At 39.2% G+C, this 17,500-nt stretch overlaps 1 protein-coding gene across 2 annotated transcripts in view; it reads right to left on the bottom strand.

Annotated features, from left to right (window-relative positions):
* LOC123505789 (hemicentin-1-like) overlaps nucleotides 1–17,500 on the bottom strand; it is a 157,563-nt gene that overhangs the window by 103,449 nt on the left and 36,614 nt on the right. For both annotated transcript variants that reach the window (XM_045257481.1, XM_045257483.1), the window contains exon 2: nucleotides 1–710. This exon is cut by the window's left edge and continues 7 nt beyond it. In XM_045257481.1, coding sequence (XP_045113416.1) covers nucleotides 1–129 — 129 coding nt within the window. In that variant the 5' untranslated portion in view covers nucleotides 130–710. The remainder of the gene's footprint in view (nucleotides 711–17,500) is intronic.

Genomic DNA, 17,500 nt, shown 5'->3' with positions numbered 1-17,500 from the left:
CATGAGGATGGCGGACACCATAGCTCTGGGAGGCCACGAGACGAAAAGCAGCGCCACTAGGAGGACGCGATGTCTTGCCGCCCATGGGCTGTTAGGGGCCAGTGCCACCTCGCCCGGCCAGCCGATCATAGCGCTTTCCGCCCAGACACGCGTGGGCACTGGCGAGTAGGAAGTTTGGGTGTTCTCCTCTTGTCCTTCCCTCGCACCGATTGCCTCTACTTGGGGCTGGAGTCACGTGATTACCCTTTTTTCTTGCTTCTCCTTCTCCTCCTTGTCTCATACTCGCTGCCAGGCATAGTCACCGCTCATTTTCTTCCTCTCGGCAATTATCTTAATCTCTTTCTCTTTCTTTATAGGATTGTGTTAAAAGGTTAGGTAATGATCACGGGTTCCCTCAGTGACTGGTACATGGCACACCACTACACATGATTCCCAGCTGTAGGGTTTTACTGGAATTTCTTCACTACTTTACCGTCAAGGAGGCGGAGGAAGAGGAAGAGGAGAAAGAGAAGACAAACAGATGAAGAATTTGATCAGTACATCTCGTCACGTCAAGAGGGAGGATGAAAAGATGGAAGAAGAGGAGGAAGAGGGAAGAAAGGAGGAGAAAGACGAAGAGGATGTATGTAGTAGGGGCGTTCAAGGACCGGGTGAGATTCTCCCCACTCCTGCTGTAGCACCGCCAGAGTCACTGACCACCGACACCTGACCTGCAACACAAGAGGAAAGAGGGTCAATGGATGAACAACACTCGTAACGTTCAATGCTTTACAACACTCACCATTTGATAAGTAACGCATCGCTTACTAATTATTAAACACAAACAATACTGGGCTGAATTTATGCCATGATGCAACACTACAATAAACGTAACATTCTCAGAAACACTCACAAACTTATTATATAGCCTACAACATACAATAACACTCTTATAAACACTCACTCTCTACAAAGTTTAATGATTTACAACAAGCAATACTCCTCACCACAGATTAAAAGACACCACAACACATCAACACTTCCAACACAACGCAAAACTCACACCACGCAATACTTTCAGAACCACTCACCGATTTATGATACTGACAGCACGCAACACTTCCCAACTCAACGTAAATTAAAAGACACCGCAGCACTTATTATCAAACTCTTCCCACACAACGCTGGCAACATTTCCAGCACACAACGCGAATCACAACACAATTTCCTAATTAACGACAGGTAAAAATCACTCGAAACGAAGTAATGAAACGCAACACTAGTCCGCAACACGAAATAATGGATGAAATTCTCGCCACTATTACTGCAACACTTCAGGAAGAAAAAGAACAACACAATATTTATTAATTAACGCTAGTGCAGCACTACTACTACTACTACTACTACTACTACTACTACTATTACTACTACTGCTGCTACTACTGTTACTACTACTAAAACTACTTAACCCCTTCAGTACCGTCACGCATTGGAATATTAATACTGCCGAATACTTCCTAATTTTATCTTTAGAAACTTATGTGGAGATTAAAATAGTGAAGGCTGTGGCCATTAATCTTCTGACCTCTATAGACCCTTTGTAATGTCAATAAAATGGTCTAATCGTAAACAAAACTCAAGGCAAAAAATGTAGCGAAGTACTGAAGATGTTAAACAAGTAACCTTCACTCTTCCTACGACCTATGTTCTATACCACCACCACCACCACCACCACCACCACCACCACCACCACCACCACTGCAACACATAAGTAACACACAAAAACGTAAACATGTATGCCTGTGTTTCGTTTGTTATTCGCTTTCACATATTCAATTCACACGGTGGGCGAAAATTAGATTCCTTGACTTTTTATTACTTTTTTTCTTTTACTATTATAACAAAAACTCTCTCTCTCTCTCTCTCTCTCTCTCTCTCTCTCTCTCTCTCTCTCTATTACACACAACATTTTCGCAAGCGTTTCTAATATGACGCAAAAAAAAAAAAAAAAAAAAGGAAAATATCTTTGGAATATTACACAAAAAGGTACAATGTTAACTTCAAGAATAGCTTACCAGTGTGCACGAACTTCATATAAAGTCTCTCTCTCTCTCTCTCTCTCTCTCTCTCTCTCTCTCTACCGTAATATGTGTAAGAGGCAAGTTAGGCCAGAATAGCCGTGCAGGAAGAGGAGGAGGAGTAGGAAGAGGAGCAGGAGGAGGAGGAGGAGGAGGAGGAGGAGGAGGAGGAGGAGGAGGAGGAGGAGGAGGAGGAGGAGGAGGAGGAGGAGGAGGAGGAGGAGGAGGAAGAGAAGGAGGAGGAGTCAAGGTCAAGATACTATAACAAGAGAAGAGGTAGAAGAAGAAGAAGAAGAAGAAGAAGAAGAAGAAGAAGAAGAAGAAGAAGAAGAAGAAGAAGAAGAAGAAGAAGAAGAAGAAGAAGAAGAAGAAGAAGAAGAAGAAGAAGATGAGATGATGATGATGATGATGATGATGATGATGATGATGATGATTGAATTTGGCAGATAGCTTCATATATAATGCAATAATAAAATTTTTCTGCTGTTCGCCTCAGCACGTCTTTCGATACACCTCTCTTGATGTAGCTACAGCCTCTCTCTCTCTTTCTCACACACACACACACACACACACACACACACACACACACACACACAGGTTTTCCTCTCTCAATCCGTGTGTGTGTGTGTGTGTGTGTGTGTGTGTGTGTGTGTGTGTGTGTGTGTGTGTGTGTGTGTGTGTGTGTGTGTGTGTGTGTGTGTGGAGAAATAACCAAATGCAGTACAAACATGAAATAAATGGAAATAAAAAATAAAGTATGAGAGAGAGAGAGAGAAAAAAAAGAATCAAATAAACAGAAAAGAAGAGGAAGTGTGTAAGAATGAATGAATGTCTGCAAGATTGAATACTCTCTCTCTCTCTCTCTCTCTCTCTCTCTCTCTCTCTCAAACAAAGACAGAAAAAAAGGTGGCGCATTCAGTTCAGGACGCAACCTAATGCTGCCTCAATAACAGTTACTGGAACCTGGAAACTGGAAGAGGAGGCAAGGGAGAGCAGGGAGGCAGGAAGGCACGAAGGGAGGGAGAGGGAAAGGAAAGGAGAGAAGGAGAGAAAATGAAAGGAAGCAAGAAAAATGATGAAGAATGGGATGAAAGGTTGGCAGGACATTGGAAGGAAGGAAAAGAGGAAAAGCACATTAAAGGAATTATATACAGGAAGGTTGATAGGTAGGTAGAAAGGTAAGGTTGGTTAGGTTAGGTGAGGAGGAGGAGGAGGAGGAGGAGGAGGAGGAGGAGGAGGAGGAGGAGGAGGAGGAGGAGGAGGAGGAGGACGAGGTGAAGCGCAGGGATGATACTGGTAAAAAAATACAGTAGGAAAGAATTAAAGGAAAAATATGTAAATAAAGTGAGATTGTGTAATTAAGTTGGAATGAAGAACAATCTCTCTCTCTCTCTCTTCCATTTACGTTCCTGTTTTTTCCTTGTCTCGTCTTTTTTTTTTTTTTACTTTCTTCCTTCATTGCAGTGTTTTCTTCTTCTTCTTCTTCTTCCAGTAGTCTTTTGCTTATCATCAGCTCTCTCTCTCTCTCTCTCTCTCTCTCTCTCTCTCTCTCTCTCTCTCTCTCTCTCTCTCTCTCTCTGCAATTTTACTATTTTTCAAGTTTCTCTTCTCTTTTGCTTTGTTTTCCTTTTATTTCTTTCCTTGCATCTCCTTTCTTTATTACCTTATTATATTTTCTACCTCATATTAGCTGTTTCACTCTTTTCCTCTACCTTACTTTTTTGTCATTTATCTTATATCTTATCCCTTTTCTCCCCCTCTCTCTCTCTCTCTCTCGTATCCTTTCATCACAAAAATACAACAAATACAATTGATATGAAAGATTTACTACATACACACTAACACGTACTCATGCATCCTTCCTTATATTTACCTGCTTTTTCAATACAATCCTTGGTAATTTTATCTAATTCTCCCTTTCCTTCTTCTCTTTCCTTCATTTTAATTCCATCGTGCCTGCTTTTCTTTTTTTTTTTTTGTCGTTTATTTGTATTTTATTTCATTTTCTTATCCTCTTGGTTCTTACGTCTTATCTCTTTCCTCTCATTCTCCTCTTCCTGCCTTTGTTCTTTTTTTGTTGTCACTTATGTTTGTCTTGTTATCTCTGCCTCTCCTTTCTCCTTTCCTTTCTTTATTAGCCCTTCTTCACGTTCTTTCTCTTTGTTGTATCTATCCTATCTCCTCTCTTTCTCCGCCTTCACTCTTCTTCTCTTTCATTTGCCTTTATTTACTCTTTGTCTCTCATATCCTTTTCTCCTCTTCCTCCATTTCTCCCTCTCTATATTTACTTTCTTTTTCCATTCCATTTATCATTACGTACTTTCCATTTCCTCTCCTCTTCCTGCACCTATTCCTTCTTTATTTCTGTTTCCTAATTCTCCTTTCTTTCATCATGTGTATCCTATTTTTTCTCGTTATCTTTATTTTTCTTCCATTTCCTCAACTATTGCCACTGTCCCATTCCCTGTCCTCCTCCTCCTCCTCCTCTTACGTAATACCCCTGCTCTCTTGTTCCTCCATGTGTCTCGTCTTCTATTCCTCCTCCTCCTCCTCCTCCTCCTCCAAGCCAGGTGAGTGATGAGCGTCCTTAATATCTACCTACGGTCTATCTCGGTGTCGTCTCCGTCTGCAGATATTATCCAGCAATATTGGCGCGGCGGGCTCGGGTTTGTGGGTTGGGGGAGAGATGGGGGTAGTTGCGCGCCCTGCATTGTGAAGGCTAGGACACCTTCAGCACATCTCAGCCTGCCTCGCCTCGCCTCGCCTCGCCTCGCTTCGCTTCGCTTCGCCTTGCTTCGCTTCACCGGGTCTTGTCTTGCCTTCCTTTCCTTTGCCTTGGTATGCTGGGTGCTCTGCTTATGCCGACTCAATGACTGTGTGTGTGTGTGTGTGTGTGTGTGTGTGTGTGTGTGTGTGTGTGTGTGTGTGTGTGTGTGTGTGTGTGTGTGTGTGTGTGTGTGTGTGTGTGTGTGTGTGTGTTATTCGTTGTGGTTGTCATCTTCTCCGTTTCTTGTATTTCTTTTGTTGATTTTCTTTCTTTCTTTCTTTCTTTCTTTTTTCTTTCTCGTCCTTGTCCTCCTCTTCCTCTTTCTTCATTTTGTTTTGTTTTGTTTCTTTTTTCTCTCCATCATCGTTCTCTTCTTCCTTTTTATTGTTCTTTTTCCTTCACTCATATTCTACCTTTCCATGTTTTCCTTCCCCTCATTCTTATCTCACACTCATTTGATACTTTCCCTTCCCTTCTCCTTCTCTTCCTCCTCTTCCTCTCACACTTCATCACCTTTTTTTTCATCCTCTTCTTTTTATCATAATTTCTTTCAGCATTCTTCTTCTCACGTCTTTCAGCTACCCGTTATTTTTCTCCCGTTTCTTCTTTTCCCACTTTGCTTTTGCACCTGGCTCGGTAATTTAATTAGTTCAGTGAGAGAAGAGAGAAGTACTTGCACCTCGTGTGTTGTGCAGAAAAAACAAGTGAGAAAAAAAACCTTTGTGTCTCTTGAAAATGTTCATATCTGTTCCTTACTTGAGATACTGAGAGAGAGAGAGAGAGAGAGAGAGAGAGAGAGAGAGAGAGAATTGAGGTGGGAGGGAGTGTTCTTGCTTCCTTTAACCCACTGTCTTGCACTAATAACACTAAAAACAGCGTGTGTGGGACGCAGCGGTGTACACAAGGCTTGTAATCTTGTTATAAGCAAACACCTTTCCTATTACGTGTCCCTCCTATATTCATATGCCCTAGTGTTCCTCCTCTCCCTCATATTACTGCTTTCCTCCTCCAGTTTATCCTCCTCCTCCTCCTCCTCCTCCTCCTCCTCCTCCTCCTCCTCCTCCTTCTCTTCCTCTTCCTCTTCCTCTGGTGTTCCTCCTCCACCGTGGCCTTAATTGGTGCCACACTACCCTTGACTCACAGCCACGCAGCGTCCAAGGAATGTTGCAATACTAATCGGAGCCCCTTCACTTACTACCAATTGTTCCTCCTCCTCCTCCTCCTCCTCCTCCTCCTCCTCCTCCTCTTCCTCCACCTCCTCTTCCTATGCCTGTTTTCCTTTAGCCAACACAACTGTTCTTATACTTCCTTCCTTTCATCCATTACTACATCCTATCTTTTTTTCCCTCAAGCTTATATGATTCCTAACTTTTCTTCCTCTCAGCCAATATATATTACTGCCTCTGCTACTATGTCATATGACTCTTCTAGTTCCTCATTCCTTCGACTAATACAACATCTAATCTTTCTTCCCTTTATCTAATTGTATCTCTCTTATCCTTCCTTTCCTTCATCTAATGCAAGTATTTCTCTCTCTTCTTCTGTTGCTATCTATTATTTTTCTCCTGTTTTAATAACTTATTTCTTTTCCTCGTCATTCAACACGACTCCTATTCCTTTTATTCTTTTACTTTCTAATGTTTCTACTTCTCCTTTATTTCCCTACATCTTTTCTTCTTCTTTTTCATATTCTTTCTTCATTCATTATTTGTCCTCATGTTCCTTCACTTTTTGATATTACAACTCATTCTTTCTTCTAACTAATACAATATTTCTTTTCTATCTCTTCCTTCACGTGTCCTTTCTGTATTTACCTCTATTCCCATTTTCTTTCTCTAGTAGATCTATCACATGTCTCTCTCTCTCTCTCTCTCTCTCTCTCTACCTCCACTTCATCTTTTATTGTATTTATCACATTTTCCATTTTCTTTGTTGGTATACCATTTATACCTTTATCTAATTCACTTTTCCTTCCAGCCTCTCCTATTCCTCCCTTAGTCAATACCACTCCTATTCATGGCACAAACAAGGCTCGTCTCTCCCTACATTGCACTGCTGGGCTTAAAGCGAGGAGCGATCGGGATGTCACAGCGGTCTGATTGAAGCTTCCCTCGCCCATTAGAACGATACACAGATGCACGGTGGTAGTCAAGGCAAGTGAGCTCAGGTGGAGACGTTCAGGGAAGGTGAGCAGATGAGCGGTGTGAATGTAGGTGAGGGAAGGCAGTCAGGCACATTTAGTTAATAGGTGTGTGTGTGTGTGTGTGTGTGTGTGTGTGTGTGTGTGTGTGTGTGTGTGTGTGTGTGTGTGTGTGTGTGTGTGTGTGTGTGTGTGTGTGTGTGTGTGTGTGTGTGTGTGTGTGTGTGTGTGTGTGTGTGTGTGTGTGTAGCCGTCTTCCATTCTCTTAATCTGTCTTCCACCTTTTAACCAGTCTCATTTAACTTATTTTCAAACAATCAATCATTCAGCACGTTTTGTAAGGGAAATCTTAGCAGATCAATTAACTTTTAAATGAAAGGGCCACTGGAAACAGCGGGAGTGCAGGAGGTTGCTCGGCTTGTGTTAGTGACTGTACGAGTGTGTGCTGGTAGAAATTCAGCTCAAATATCCAAAGAGATGATAAAATGCTAACACTGCTTCCACCCACCCACGCCTGAAAACATTAGCGAAACATTTATTAATGGTCTCTCTCTCTCTCTCTCTCTCTCTCTCTCTCTCTCTCTCTCTCTCTCTCTCTCTCTCTCTCTCTCCAAATACAGACTAAAAGCTGGAAAAAACCTATAATACCATTACAAAAGAATATGAAATTTCCACCAAAAGACGTATTCATTTTTCTTTTCATTATATCATAGGAACTTTCATTTGTCTCTCCCGTTTTTTTTTTTCCCCAGACGTATAAATAAAGACTAAATGTTGGAAAAATACCTCAATTATTACATCGAGACGTGTGTTATTTCAGTGATGTAAGAAATAAGTTTTTTCTTTTTCTTTTCACTTCTTTTCTTCATTAATGTTTTATATTTCTTCATCGTCATCCCTTTTTTTTCTTCCTCAAAGTACGTGTAGTGACTAAAGAGAAATAAAAAGTTGACTATCTATTGCTTAAAAAGTATATGCTGTTTCTGTAAGGCGACAAAATAATAGTATCCTCAATTATCTGTAATCTCTCACCTTTTATAAATGTTTTTCCCTCTTTTCTTATTTTTTTTATTTTTTTACTTAGAATATACAGAGATGAAGAATTACAAAAATACCACTTAGGTCACAAAAAAAAAAAAAAAAAAACGTGCAGCGTCTACAAAACAACAGCCTTCACTTCTTTCTTTTAGTTTTCTTGAGTTCTTCCATCTATCAGAAAAAAAAAGAAAAACTATCATTCCTATTTATCTTTTTCTTTCAAGCTTGATGTAAAAAAAAAAAAAAGATGAATGTAATAATGATTGAAAGTAAAAGTGAATAGTAAATTATTATTCAAATATTTCCTTTCTTTTCAATCTTGCGATCACACGTTACCATAATAAATAAAAAAATAAAAAATGTTTAAAAATTCTATACATTTCATAACAAAGGAGAAAAATACATCTAAAACCCAAACTCACTCTCTCTCTCTCTCTCTCTCTCTCTCTCTCTCTCTCTCTCTCTCTCTCTCTCTCTCTCTCTCTCTCCATCTGGTCCGTACTTTACCTCCTGTTCCCTCCCCCCCCTCCCTCCTTCCATTAGATTATTCCTCCTCATTTTCCTTCCTCCCTCCTTCCATAATTCGTCCCCTTCTCTCCATTCCTTCTTCTTTATCTTTCCCGTAACACTAATTCTTTCTGCATTTTCCTTCCTTCCTTTCTTTCTCCCTTCCTTCTTTTCTTGTGGAAGTTTATTATCATCACCTCCTGCTCCTCCTCGTCATCTTCCTGCTCTTTTTCTCCTCCTTCTACTACTCTTCCTACTTTTCCTCCTCCTCTTCTTTTTCTTCTTCCTCTCTCCCTCCTCCGTTCAAGAATTACATAATACTTTCCTTTATGTCTCTTGTTTTAAACTTCTTCCTTTTACCTTTCCTACTTCCTCTCTCTCTCTCTCTCTCTCTCTCTCTCTCTCTCTCTCTCTCTCTCTCTCTCTCTCTCTCTCTCCTTCCTCTTCCTCACAGTAGCTCCACTTTTTATTCACTTTTTTTACCTCTCCCTCTCTTTCCTTCTTGTTTTTTCTTCCTTCCTTCCTTCCTTCCTTCCTTTCTTCTTTCCTTTCCTTTCATCTTCTTTACCTTTGTTTGTTTCCAGTTATCCCTTCTCCCACTTCTTATTCCTCAATTCCTGTCTTTTGCGTCCCTATTTATTCTTTTCTTTCGTATTCATCTCCTTTCTACCTTTTTTTCTTTTCTTTAATCTTCGTCTTTTTTTTCATCTTCCCCTTCCTTGCTTTATTCATCCTTTCTATTTTCTATCTACCTTACGTCTTTTTGCTTTTATCCATCGTTCCTTTTCTTTCCGCTTTTATTCTCCTCCTCCTCCTCCTCCTTTACCTCGTCGTCCAGTCTTCCTTTGTCCCTCCTCCAATCTTCCTATCTTCCTTTTTATTACCTTCCACCTGCCATCCTATCTTCCTTTTATTCTCCTACAACCTCTCTTCCTTCCTTCCTTCCTTCCTTCATTTTATTCTCCTCGCAATCTCCCCTCCTCCCGCCTTTATTCTCTTCTTTTCGTTACTTCTTCTATTCTATTCTTCCTCTGACTTTGGGTTCTCACAACATTAAATCAGGGAAGTGGAGGAAAAATAATAATAAAGTAAGGAAAAGAAAATGGGAAAAGAATGAGGTGAATAGGAAAGGGAGAAAAATGGTGTTGATTTGCTTATTACTATTGGGTTTTGAATGTTTTCTTATCTTTATTGTTTTCACGATGCGCGTTTCAAGATACACCGGAAAGAAAAATTTGGAGGAAACTTCTCTCCAATAGTAAGTTAGGTCACAGCCACCCTCGGCCTGGCGCTCCTAAACACATCCCTCAGCTCTCACGCCTTCTCCTCCTCCTCCTCATCCTCCTTCTCCTTCTCCTATTCTTCCTACTTTTCTTTTCCTTGTATTATTTGTTGTTTCCCTTCTTTTGCTATAACTACTTTTCTTCTACTCTTTCTTCTCCTACTCTTCCTCCTCCACTTCTAGTACATCCTCCTACGTCTCATCCACCTCCTCATCTTTGTTGTTGTCTTTTCTCCTTCTAATATTACCACTACTACTTTCTTATTTCCTCCTCTTCCTCGTTCTTTTCCTACTCCTCCTTCTTCTATTGTTATTCGTGTGTGTGTGTGTGTGTGTGTGTGTGTGTGTGTGTGTGTGTGTGTGTGTGTGTGTGTGTGTGTGTGTGTGTGTGTGTGTGTGTGAGAGAGAGAGAGAGAGAGAGAGAGAGAGAGAGAGAGAGAGAGAGAGAGAGAGAGAGAGAGAGAGAGAGAGAGAGAGAGAGAGAGAGAGTTTCCTTTATTCCTTTCTGCTTTCCATCTTTTCCTATCTTACTCTTATCTCTCTCTCTCTCTCTTTCTTTCCTTCTTTTATCTCATTCTGCTGCCATCTTCCTTCTTTTCTTTCCTTATTTATCCTTTTTTATCACCTTTCCTCTTTCATATATTACTTTTATTACTTTCATCTTAGTACATTATTCTATCAAGTACTAACATTACCACTATTACTCTCTCTCTCTCTCTCTCTCTCTCTCTCTCTCTCTCTCTCTCTCTCTCTCTCTCTCAGGAGGCCTATTGACGTGTCTGTCGATGCCTCGCTGGACAAAAGGGTGGAAGGGAAGATGTGGGGCTTGGTGGGGGCTGGTGGGGTGTCGGAGGGGGTGAGGTGCCAACAGTGGGATAAAAAACAAAAGGTGATCACTCTACTGATACCTCCTCCTGTGATTAGCAACTCTCTCTCTCTCTCTCTCTCTCTCTCTCTCTCTCTCTCTCTCTCTCTCTCTCTCTCTCTCTCTCTCTCTCTTATCGCTTTTCCTTATATTCTTTTCTCTTATCATTTCCTTTCCTTACGTCCACATCCATTCTTTTCCTACAATATTATCCTCTCATCACTTCTTTTCCTCATTCTCGTTCTTTTATCTCCTTTCCATTCTTACTTATAGCTTCCAAGAATACGAACACAGACATGACAGAGACAGACACGCGCACACACACACATGCACACACACACACACACACGCGTCTGGTCTGCCATGTCCTCCAAGTGTCCCTCTGGCCTAGATCACTCGCCAATAAGCTTAGGCGGATCAGACGGATCAGGAAGGAGGTCCACTTTTGATGATCCGTCACACAATGGACGTCCAGTGAATACAAAGCGTTATTCTTTCTTCCTTCCTGCAATATTTCACCTCCGCAATTTTATCTCCGTCGAAACAAAACACTATCGCTACAAAATTTAGAAGTTCCGTGAGCAGTGTCTGTTTCTTTGGTGGCTGACTGGCTGGTCGGCCGGCTAAGGTTTGGGTGTTTGTTTGGTGTTGGTGATGGTGGAGAGTGAAGTAAGTCATGTAACAATCAGGAAATACGTAGGTCAACAAATTATAGATATATGATAAAAAAAAATGTGATAGGTGTGGAGAGGATAAATTTGCCAAGTATGTTTGTGTTTGTGTTCCTTAAAAAAAAAAACAATAAATCAGTAATGCAAAGAACTGTGATTGAGAAATAGCAATGTGTGTATGATGAAAAAGTAATCTGTCTGAAGAAAACAAAAAATAGCATAGTTCTGAAAAAATCTGGGAAATCTATAATCCTTTAGGGAATAATGTATGACCACAGAGTTCTATACGTCATATTATAAAATGTTAAAAGGAAAAACTTGTAATGAAAACCACGGATATCTAGTTCCAGATTTTCATATACAGCTATTGACTCCAGCTTGTGTTTAATTACTACTGATAAAGTTAAGTTAAGTAAAAACCAACCTACATTTTCATTTCATTTTACCACATAGAAAAAAAATAAAACAAAAAAAGATTACAAAATAAGAATATGAATAAAATAAGCATATAGGAAGGAAAAGAATGAACACATTTTATCGTCGCGAAGCAGTTGATAAAAATATTATAATGTTTGAATTCAATGAGGAATCTTCTTAACCCTGAAAAATACTATTACCAGTTGTTGTCATTTTCTTTTATCATTCATGGAAGTCTGGTACAAAATGAAAGGAGTGTGTAAAATTAACCTCTAAATGAATTACGTGTTTCCTGGTAGGGCTCACAGTAATCCCAGGGAAGGACACGAGGAGTTATGATAAAAATATAATGCGAAATAACAGGAACATGACAAGAGCAGAAAACACAAAAGAACATGAACCTAATTAAATATGGAACACGTGCAGGGATTACCAAGGCAGGGGAACAAGAAAACAACCTGGAAATATAACGAAAATAACGAGAGAAACGTAAATAAAAAGAATAAAAAGTCACACCGAAAAATAAGAGAGAAAATATTTAAAGAATAACATAGTAACTCGTACCAAGGAAACAAAAATAAGAGCAAAGAGAGATAAGACACTGTACAACACACACACACACACACACACACACACACACACACACACACACACACACACACACACACACACACACTAAATAGAAATATCAAAATCAAAATATCTATGATAACTAGAGAAGCAAAGTAGTAGTACGAGTAGTAGTGCACAGCAAGATCTGTGAACATTTTGGAGGAGGAGGAGGAGGAGGAGGAGGAGGAGGAATACAAAGAAAAACAAAGGAAAGCCAAACAGCAACAGACATCTTGGTCCTTTCAAGGCTGTTTGGTAACTACTTCTAACTGGCTACAGATAAGAGAGACAGGACAGTACAGGAGAAAACGAGGAGGAGGAGGAGGAGGAGGAGGAGGAGGAGGAGGAGGAGGAGGAGGAGGAGGAGGAGAAGGAGGAGGAGGAGGAGGAGGTGGAGGAGGAATACAAAGGAATACAAAGGAAAGCCAAACAGCAACAGACCTGTTGGTCCTTTCGACGCTGTTTGGTAGGAGGAGGAGGAGGAGGAGGAGGAGGACGAAGACAAGGAGGAGGAAAAGGAGAAAGAAGAGTATAGAGGCAAGTCATATCGAAAAACAAAATGATGATGATGATGATGATGATGATGATAATGATGATCATAATAATAATAACAATAATAATAATAATAATAATAATAATAATAATAATAATAATAATAATAATAATAACAATAATAATAATAATAATAAGAAAAAAATAATAATAATAACAATAACAAAAAATACAAAAAAAATCACCAAATGTTGCAATAAAACCTACTGTATAATTAAACATTACATCAGCCAGGGGTTACATGCAATGAGAGATATATTACTTCTATTTTTTTTTCTTTTCATAACGTGCTCGTCTGAATTCCTGACACATCGCGCATTGATTAGCGAGGAAGAATAATGTGTTGTTTGCTTCGCGCATGACTGATTGCATCGGGACTCACTTTTCACACTTCTTGGTATAAATTCATTCTCTCTCTCTCTCTCTCTCTCTCTCTCTCTCTCTCTCTCTCTCTCTCTCTCTCTCTGTGTGTGTGTGTGTGTGTGTGTGTGTGTGTGTGTGTGTGTGTGTGTGTGTGTGTGTGTGTGTGTGTGTGTGTGTGTGTGTGTGTGTGTGTGTGTGTGTGTTGGTGTAAGAAAGAGAGAAAGGGAAAGTAAATAGGTAGGAAGAAAGGAAGGAAGGAAGGAAGGAAGGAAATAGGGAAGGGAGGAAGGAAGGAAGGAATGAAATAAGGAAAGAAGGAAGGAAGGAAGGAAGGAAGGAAGGATGGATGGATGGAAGGAAGGAAGGAAGGAAGGAAGGAAGGAAGGATGGATGGATGGATAGATGGATGGATAGATGGATGGATGGATGGATGGATGGATGGATGGATGGATGGATGGAAGGAAGAAAGGATGGAAGGAAAGAAGGAAGGAAAGAGAGGAAGGTAGTTGATGGAAGAAAGAAAAGAAAAAAAACTCAAGCAAGGGATGAAGACACATAACCAGATAGAGACACACACACAGACACACAAAGGGGAAAAAAAAAACATACAAGAAAAAAAGAAAAAAAATAGAGAAAATACAGAGAAAACGAAAGAACGAGAAAAATATATATTCGTATCACACAATAAAAAAAATGAGAAAAGATATTTGTTTACGAGAAAATGAGTAAAAAACCCTTCACCAATGCACATTTATTACACAATGAAAATAGAGACAACATTTCGTTGCTTTTCGCTCACTTTGCCACTTTAATAGCATTCTTCACGTGGGATATACTCTTTGCCTTCCCTCCTGGAGTGTTTATTCGGGAAGTAAGCAATTTCATCAAAGTTGGTCGCCATGAAGGCAATCTTGCAGGTGGGCGAGAGAGCGACTGCCGAAAGTTCCTATATATGAAGAACACTGTGCCAGCAACACCGTGTCTGGCGCTTCGTGAATAAGGAGACTCTTAGCCGATACAAATAATATGTATAATAAACAGAGGCAAAGGAATACTAAACTTAAAACAAACACAAAAAGAAAATATAAAAAATGAACAATAATTAGTAGAGAAATTAATGATAACATATAAAACAAACACCTCATTTTCTTATCATAATACAAAAAAGAAAATAATCAAACTCTCTTGAAAAAGCAGAAAGAAAAACAAGAAGAACAAGAAGAAAATGAAGAAAACAAGAACAAGAACAAGAAAAGAAGATGTGAGCAAAATCTTCCTCACAGCGACCTTGTGTTGTCTTGTCGCTAATTAGTGTATCACATATACACACACACGCACACAAGGAGGAGGAGGAGGAGGAGGAGGAGGAGGAGGAGGAGGAAGAGGAAGAGGAAGAGGAAGAGGAAGAGGAAGAGGAGGAGGAGGAGGAGGAGGAAGAAGAGAAGGAAGAGGAAGAGGAAGAGGAGGAGGAGGAGAGAAATCAATGATGATGAGCGCCACAGACGGACGTGCCGCGACTCCACCTCGGGAATGAGATGCAACACGCACATCAAAACATCATCAACTTTAATGCAACGAGAGTGGAACATGAAATATTTAACACACACACACACACACACACACACACACACACACACACGGGAAAAAAAGAGAATATATAAAATTCGTAAAACCACACACACAAATAAAACAAAAAAACTCACAAAGACACACACACACACACACACACACACACACACACACACACACACACACACACACACACACACACACATTGAAATGAAAGAAGGAATAAAATCACGGGGAAAAATAATAATGTATACACAAACTGGAACAGAAGGAAGAATGATAAAAGAACAAATAGCAACGAATAACAATGATCATAACAATTCACACACAAACCAAGAGAAAGAAACTAAAATATAAAAGGAAAACACTTTAAAGAAACACAGAAATAACAAGGAAAACAAAACTACGAATAATAATAACAATAACACTTCACACACACACACACACACACACACACACACACACACACACACACACACACACACGGGAAAAGCTAAAATATATATATAAAAAAAAAGCTTGAAATTAAATGAGAAATAAAAAGAAGCCAAATCAAAACAGAAACACAACAGAGGAAGAGGAGGAAAAGGATGAGGATAATGACGACGAAGAGGAGAAGGAGGAAGAGGAGATAATGTTCCGTAAGCCAGGTACGGAACGTCAAAACAATTAAACAACAACGGATAACGCGCCGGCAACGAGAAAGAAGGCAAGGAAAACAAGAGGAACAAACGTAATTAGAATGACGGAAGTGGAGTCGGAAAGCAGAAACAAGGAAACGAACACTACGTAATTAACAAAATGTAACGAACAGCTGAGGCGAGGAGGAGGAGGAGGAGGAAGGAAAAATGATAACGATAATATTGATGATAGTAATAATGATGGTGATGATGATGATGAATAATAATAATAATAATAATAATAATAATAATAATAATAATAATTATAATAATAATAATTATAATTACAATAATAATAACAATAATAATAACAATAATGATAATAATAATAATAATAATAGTAATCATAATAATATGATAATAATGATAACGACAATAATAATAATAATAATAATAATAATAATAATAATAATAATACTAATAATGCTAATAATAAAAATTATGATAATAACAATAATGATGATAGTAATAATAATAATAATAATAATAATAATAATAATAATAATAATAATAATAATAATAATAATAATAATAATAATAATAATATTAAGAAGATGAAGAAGAAGAATAAGAAGAAGAAGAAAAAAAAGATGATGATGATGATGATGATGAAGATGATGAAAATGTTGTTATTGAATGTCCTAGGAGAGTAATAAGTAAAAGTTTAGTATAATGAGTCAAAGAAACACTTTAACTGCCAATTGTAGACCTAACAGGTTCTTGTAGCTGGCCTTACTTCCTTAGACTATTACCATTATCATTTTTTTCACAGTGAAGTAGCAGTATATGTAAAGAAGAAGTACAAACCTCATATCATACATTATTCAACATTACTTTCCCGTGCGTACCTTAACCCCTTCAGTACCCTGCCACGTTTACATATTTATTCTGCTTACTATTTTATGAATTTATACAGCTTCAGAAACTCATGTGGGGATTTGAACAGTGAAGACTCTAGCCATGAACCTTCTCACCCCCATAGACACTTCCTAATCTAGACAAAAATCATCCAATCACATCAAAAACTATTGGTAAAAAAAAAAAAAAAAATGCGTCCAAGTACTGAAGAGTTTAATACAGAAATATTAATCACAACCATACCAACTTCATTTCCTGCACCTTTCCCATTTTCATCAATATAAAAATAGCAAAGAAAATTAAGGTAGAGGCGCCACAGAATATGGTAATGCGTGAACTCCATCATTCACATCGTCAAGGGAAATAAGAATAACACTTCTGCCGCGGCCTGCTAATGTCAGAATTAACGTTCGATGCTTTCAAAAGAGAGAGAGAGAGAGAGAGAGAGAGAGAGAGAGAGAGAGAGAGAGAGAGAGAGAGAGAGAGAGAGAGAGAGAGAGAGAGAGAGAGAGAGAGAGAGAGAGAGAGAGAGAGAGAGAGAGAGAGAGAGAGAGAGAGAGAGAGAGAGAGAGAGATCAAAACAAAGCTACAGTAAAAGAGTAACCAACCAAACACATCCATTTCTATATCCACCAAAATCAATTCTCTCTCTCTCTCTCTCTCTCTCTCTCTCTCTCTCTCTCTCTCTCTCTCTCTCTCTCTCTCTCTCTCAGTCTGACATTTCCCTTCACGAACCATCTCAATCTCCTCCAATTTCCGTTTTACTTATTCTATTTTCCACATTTCTTCCTCTCACTTTTCCAATCCTTTTTTTCTTTCCGTCAGATCGAGAGAGAGAGAGAGAGAGAGAGAGAGAGAGAGAGAGAGAGAGAGAGAGAGAGAGAGAGAGAGAGAGAGAGAGAGAGAGAGAGAGTCAATTTGTTACTCTTCTCCTTTCACCACCAAGAATAGAGGATGGAGAAGAAAGTGGATAAGAGTGAATAGATACGCAACGTGAATAAATGGAGGTGGAATGGAGGCAGGACACGAAAGGAGAGGAGTGCAGGGAGTGGAGGAGGTGAAAGTGGATGAAAATAGGGAAGAGGTGGAGTGAGATATGTCGAGAATGTGATGGAGCGATGG

Source organism: Portunus trituberculatus, chromosome 18 (assembly GCF_017591435.1).
Source record: "Portunus trituberculatus isolate SZX2019 chromosome 18, ASM1759143v1, whole genome shotgun sequence".
Taxonomy (NCBI): Eukaryota; Metazoa; Arthropoda; class Malacostraca; order Decapoda; family Portunidae; genus Portunus; species Portunus trituberculatus.
The sequence above is the reverse complement of the archived record's forward strand: the minus strand, read 5'-3'. Positions and strand labels throughout refer to the sequence as shown.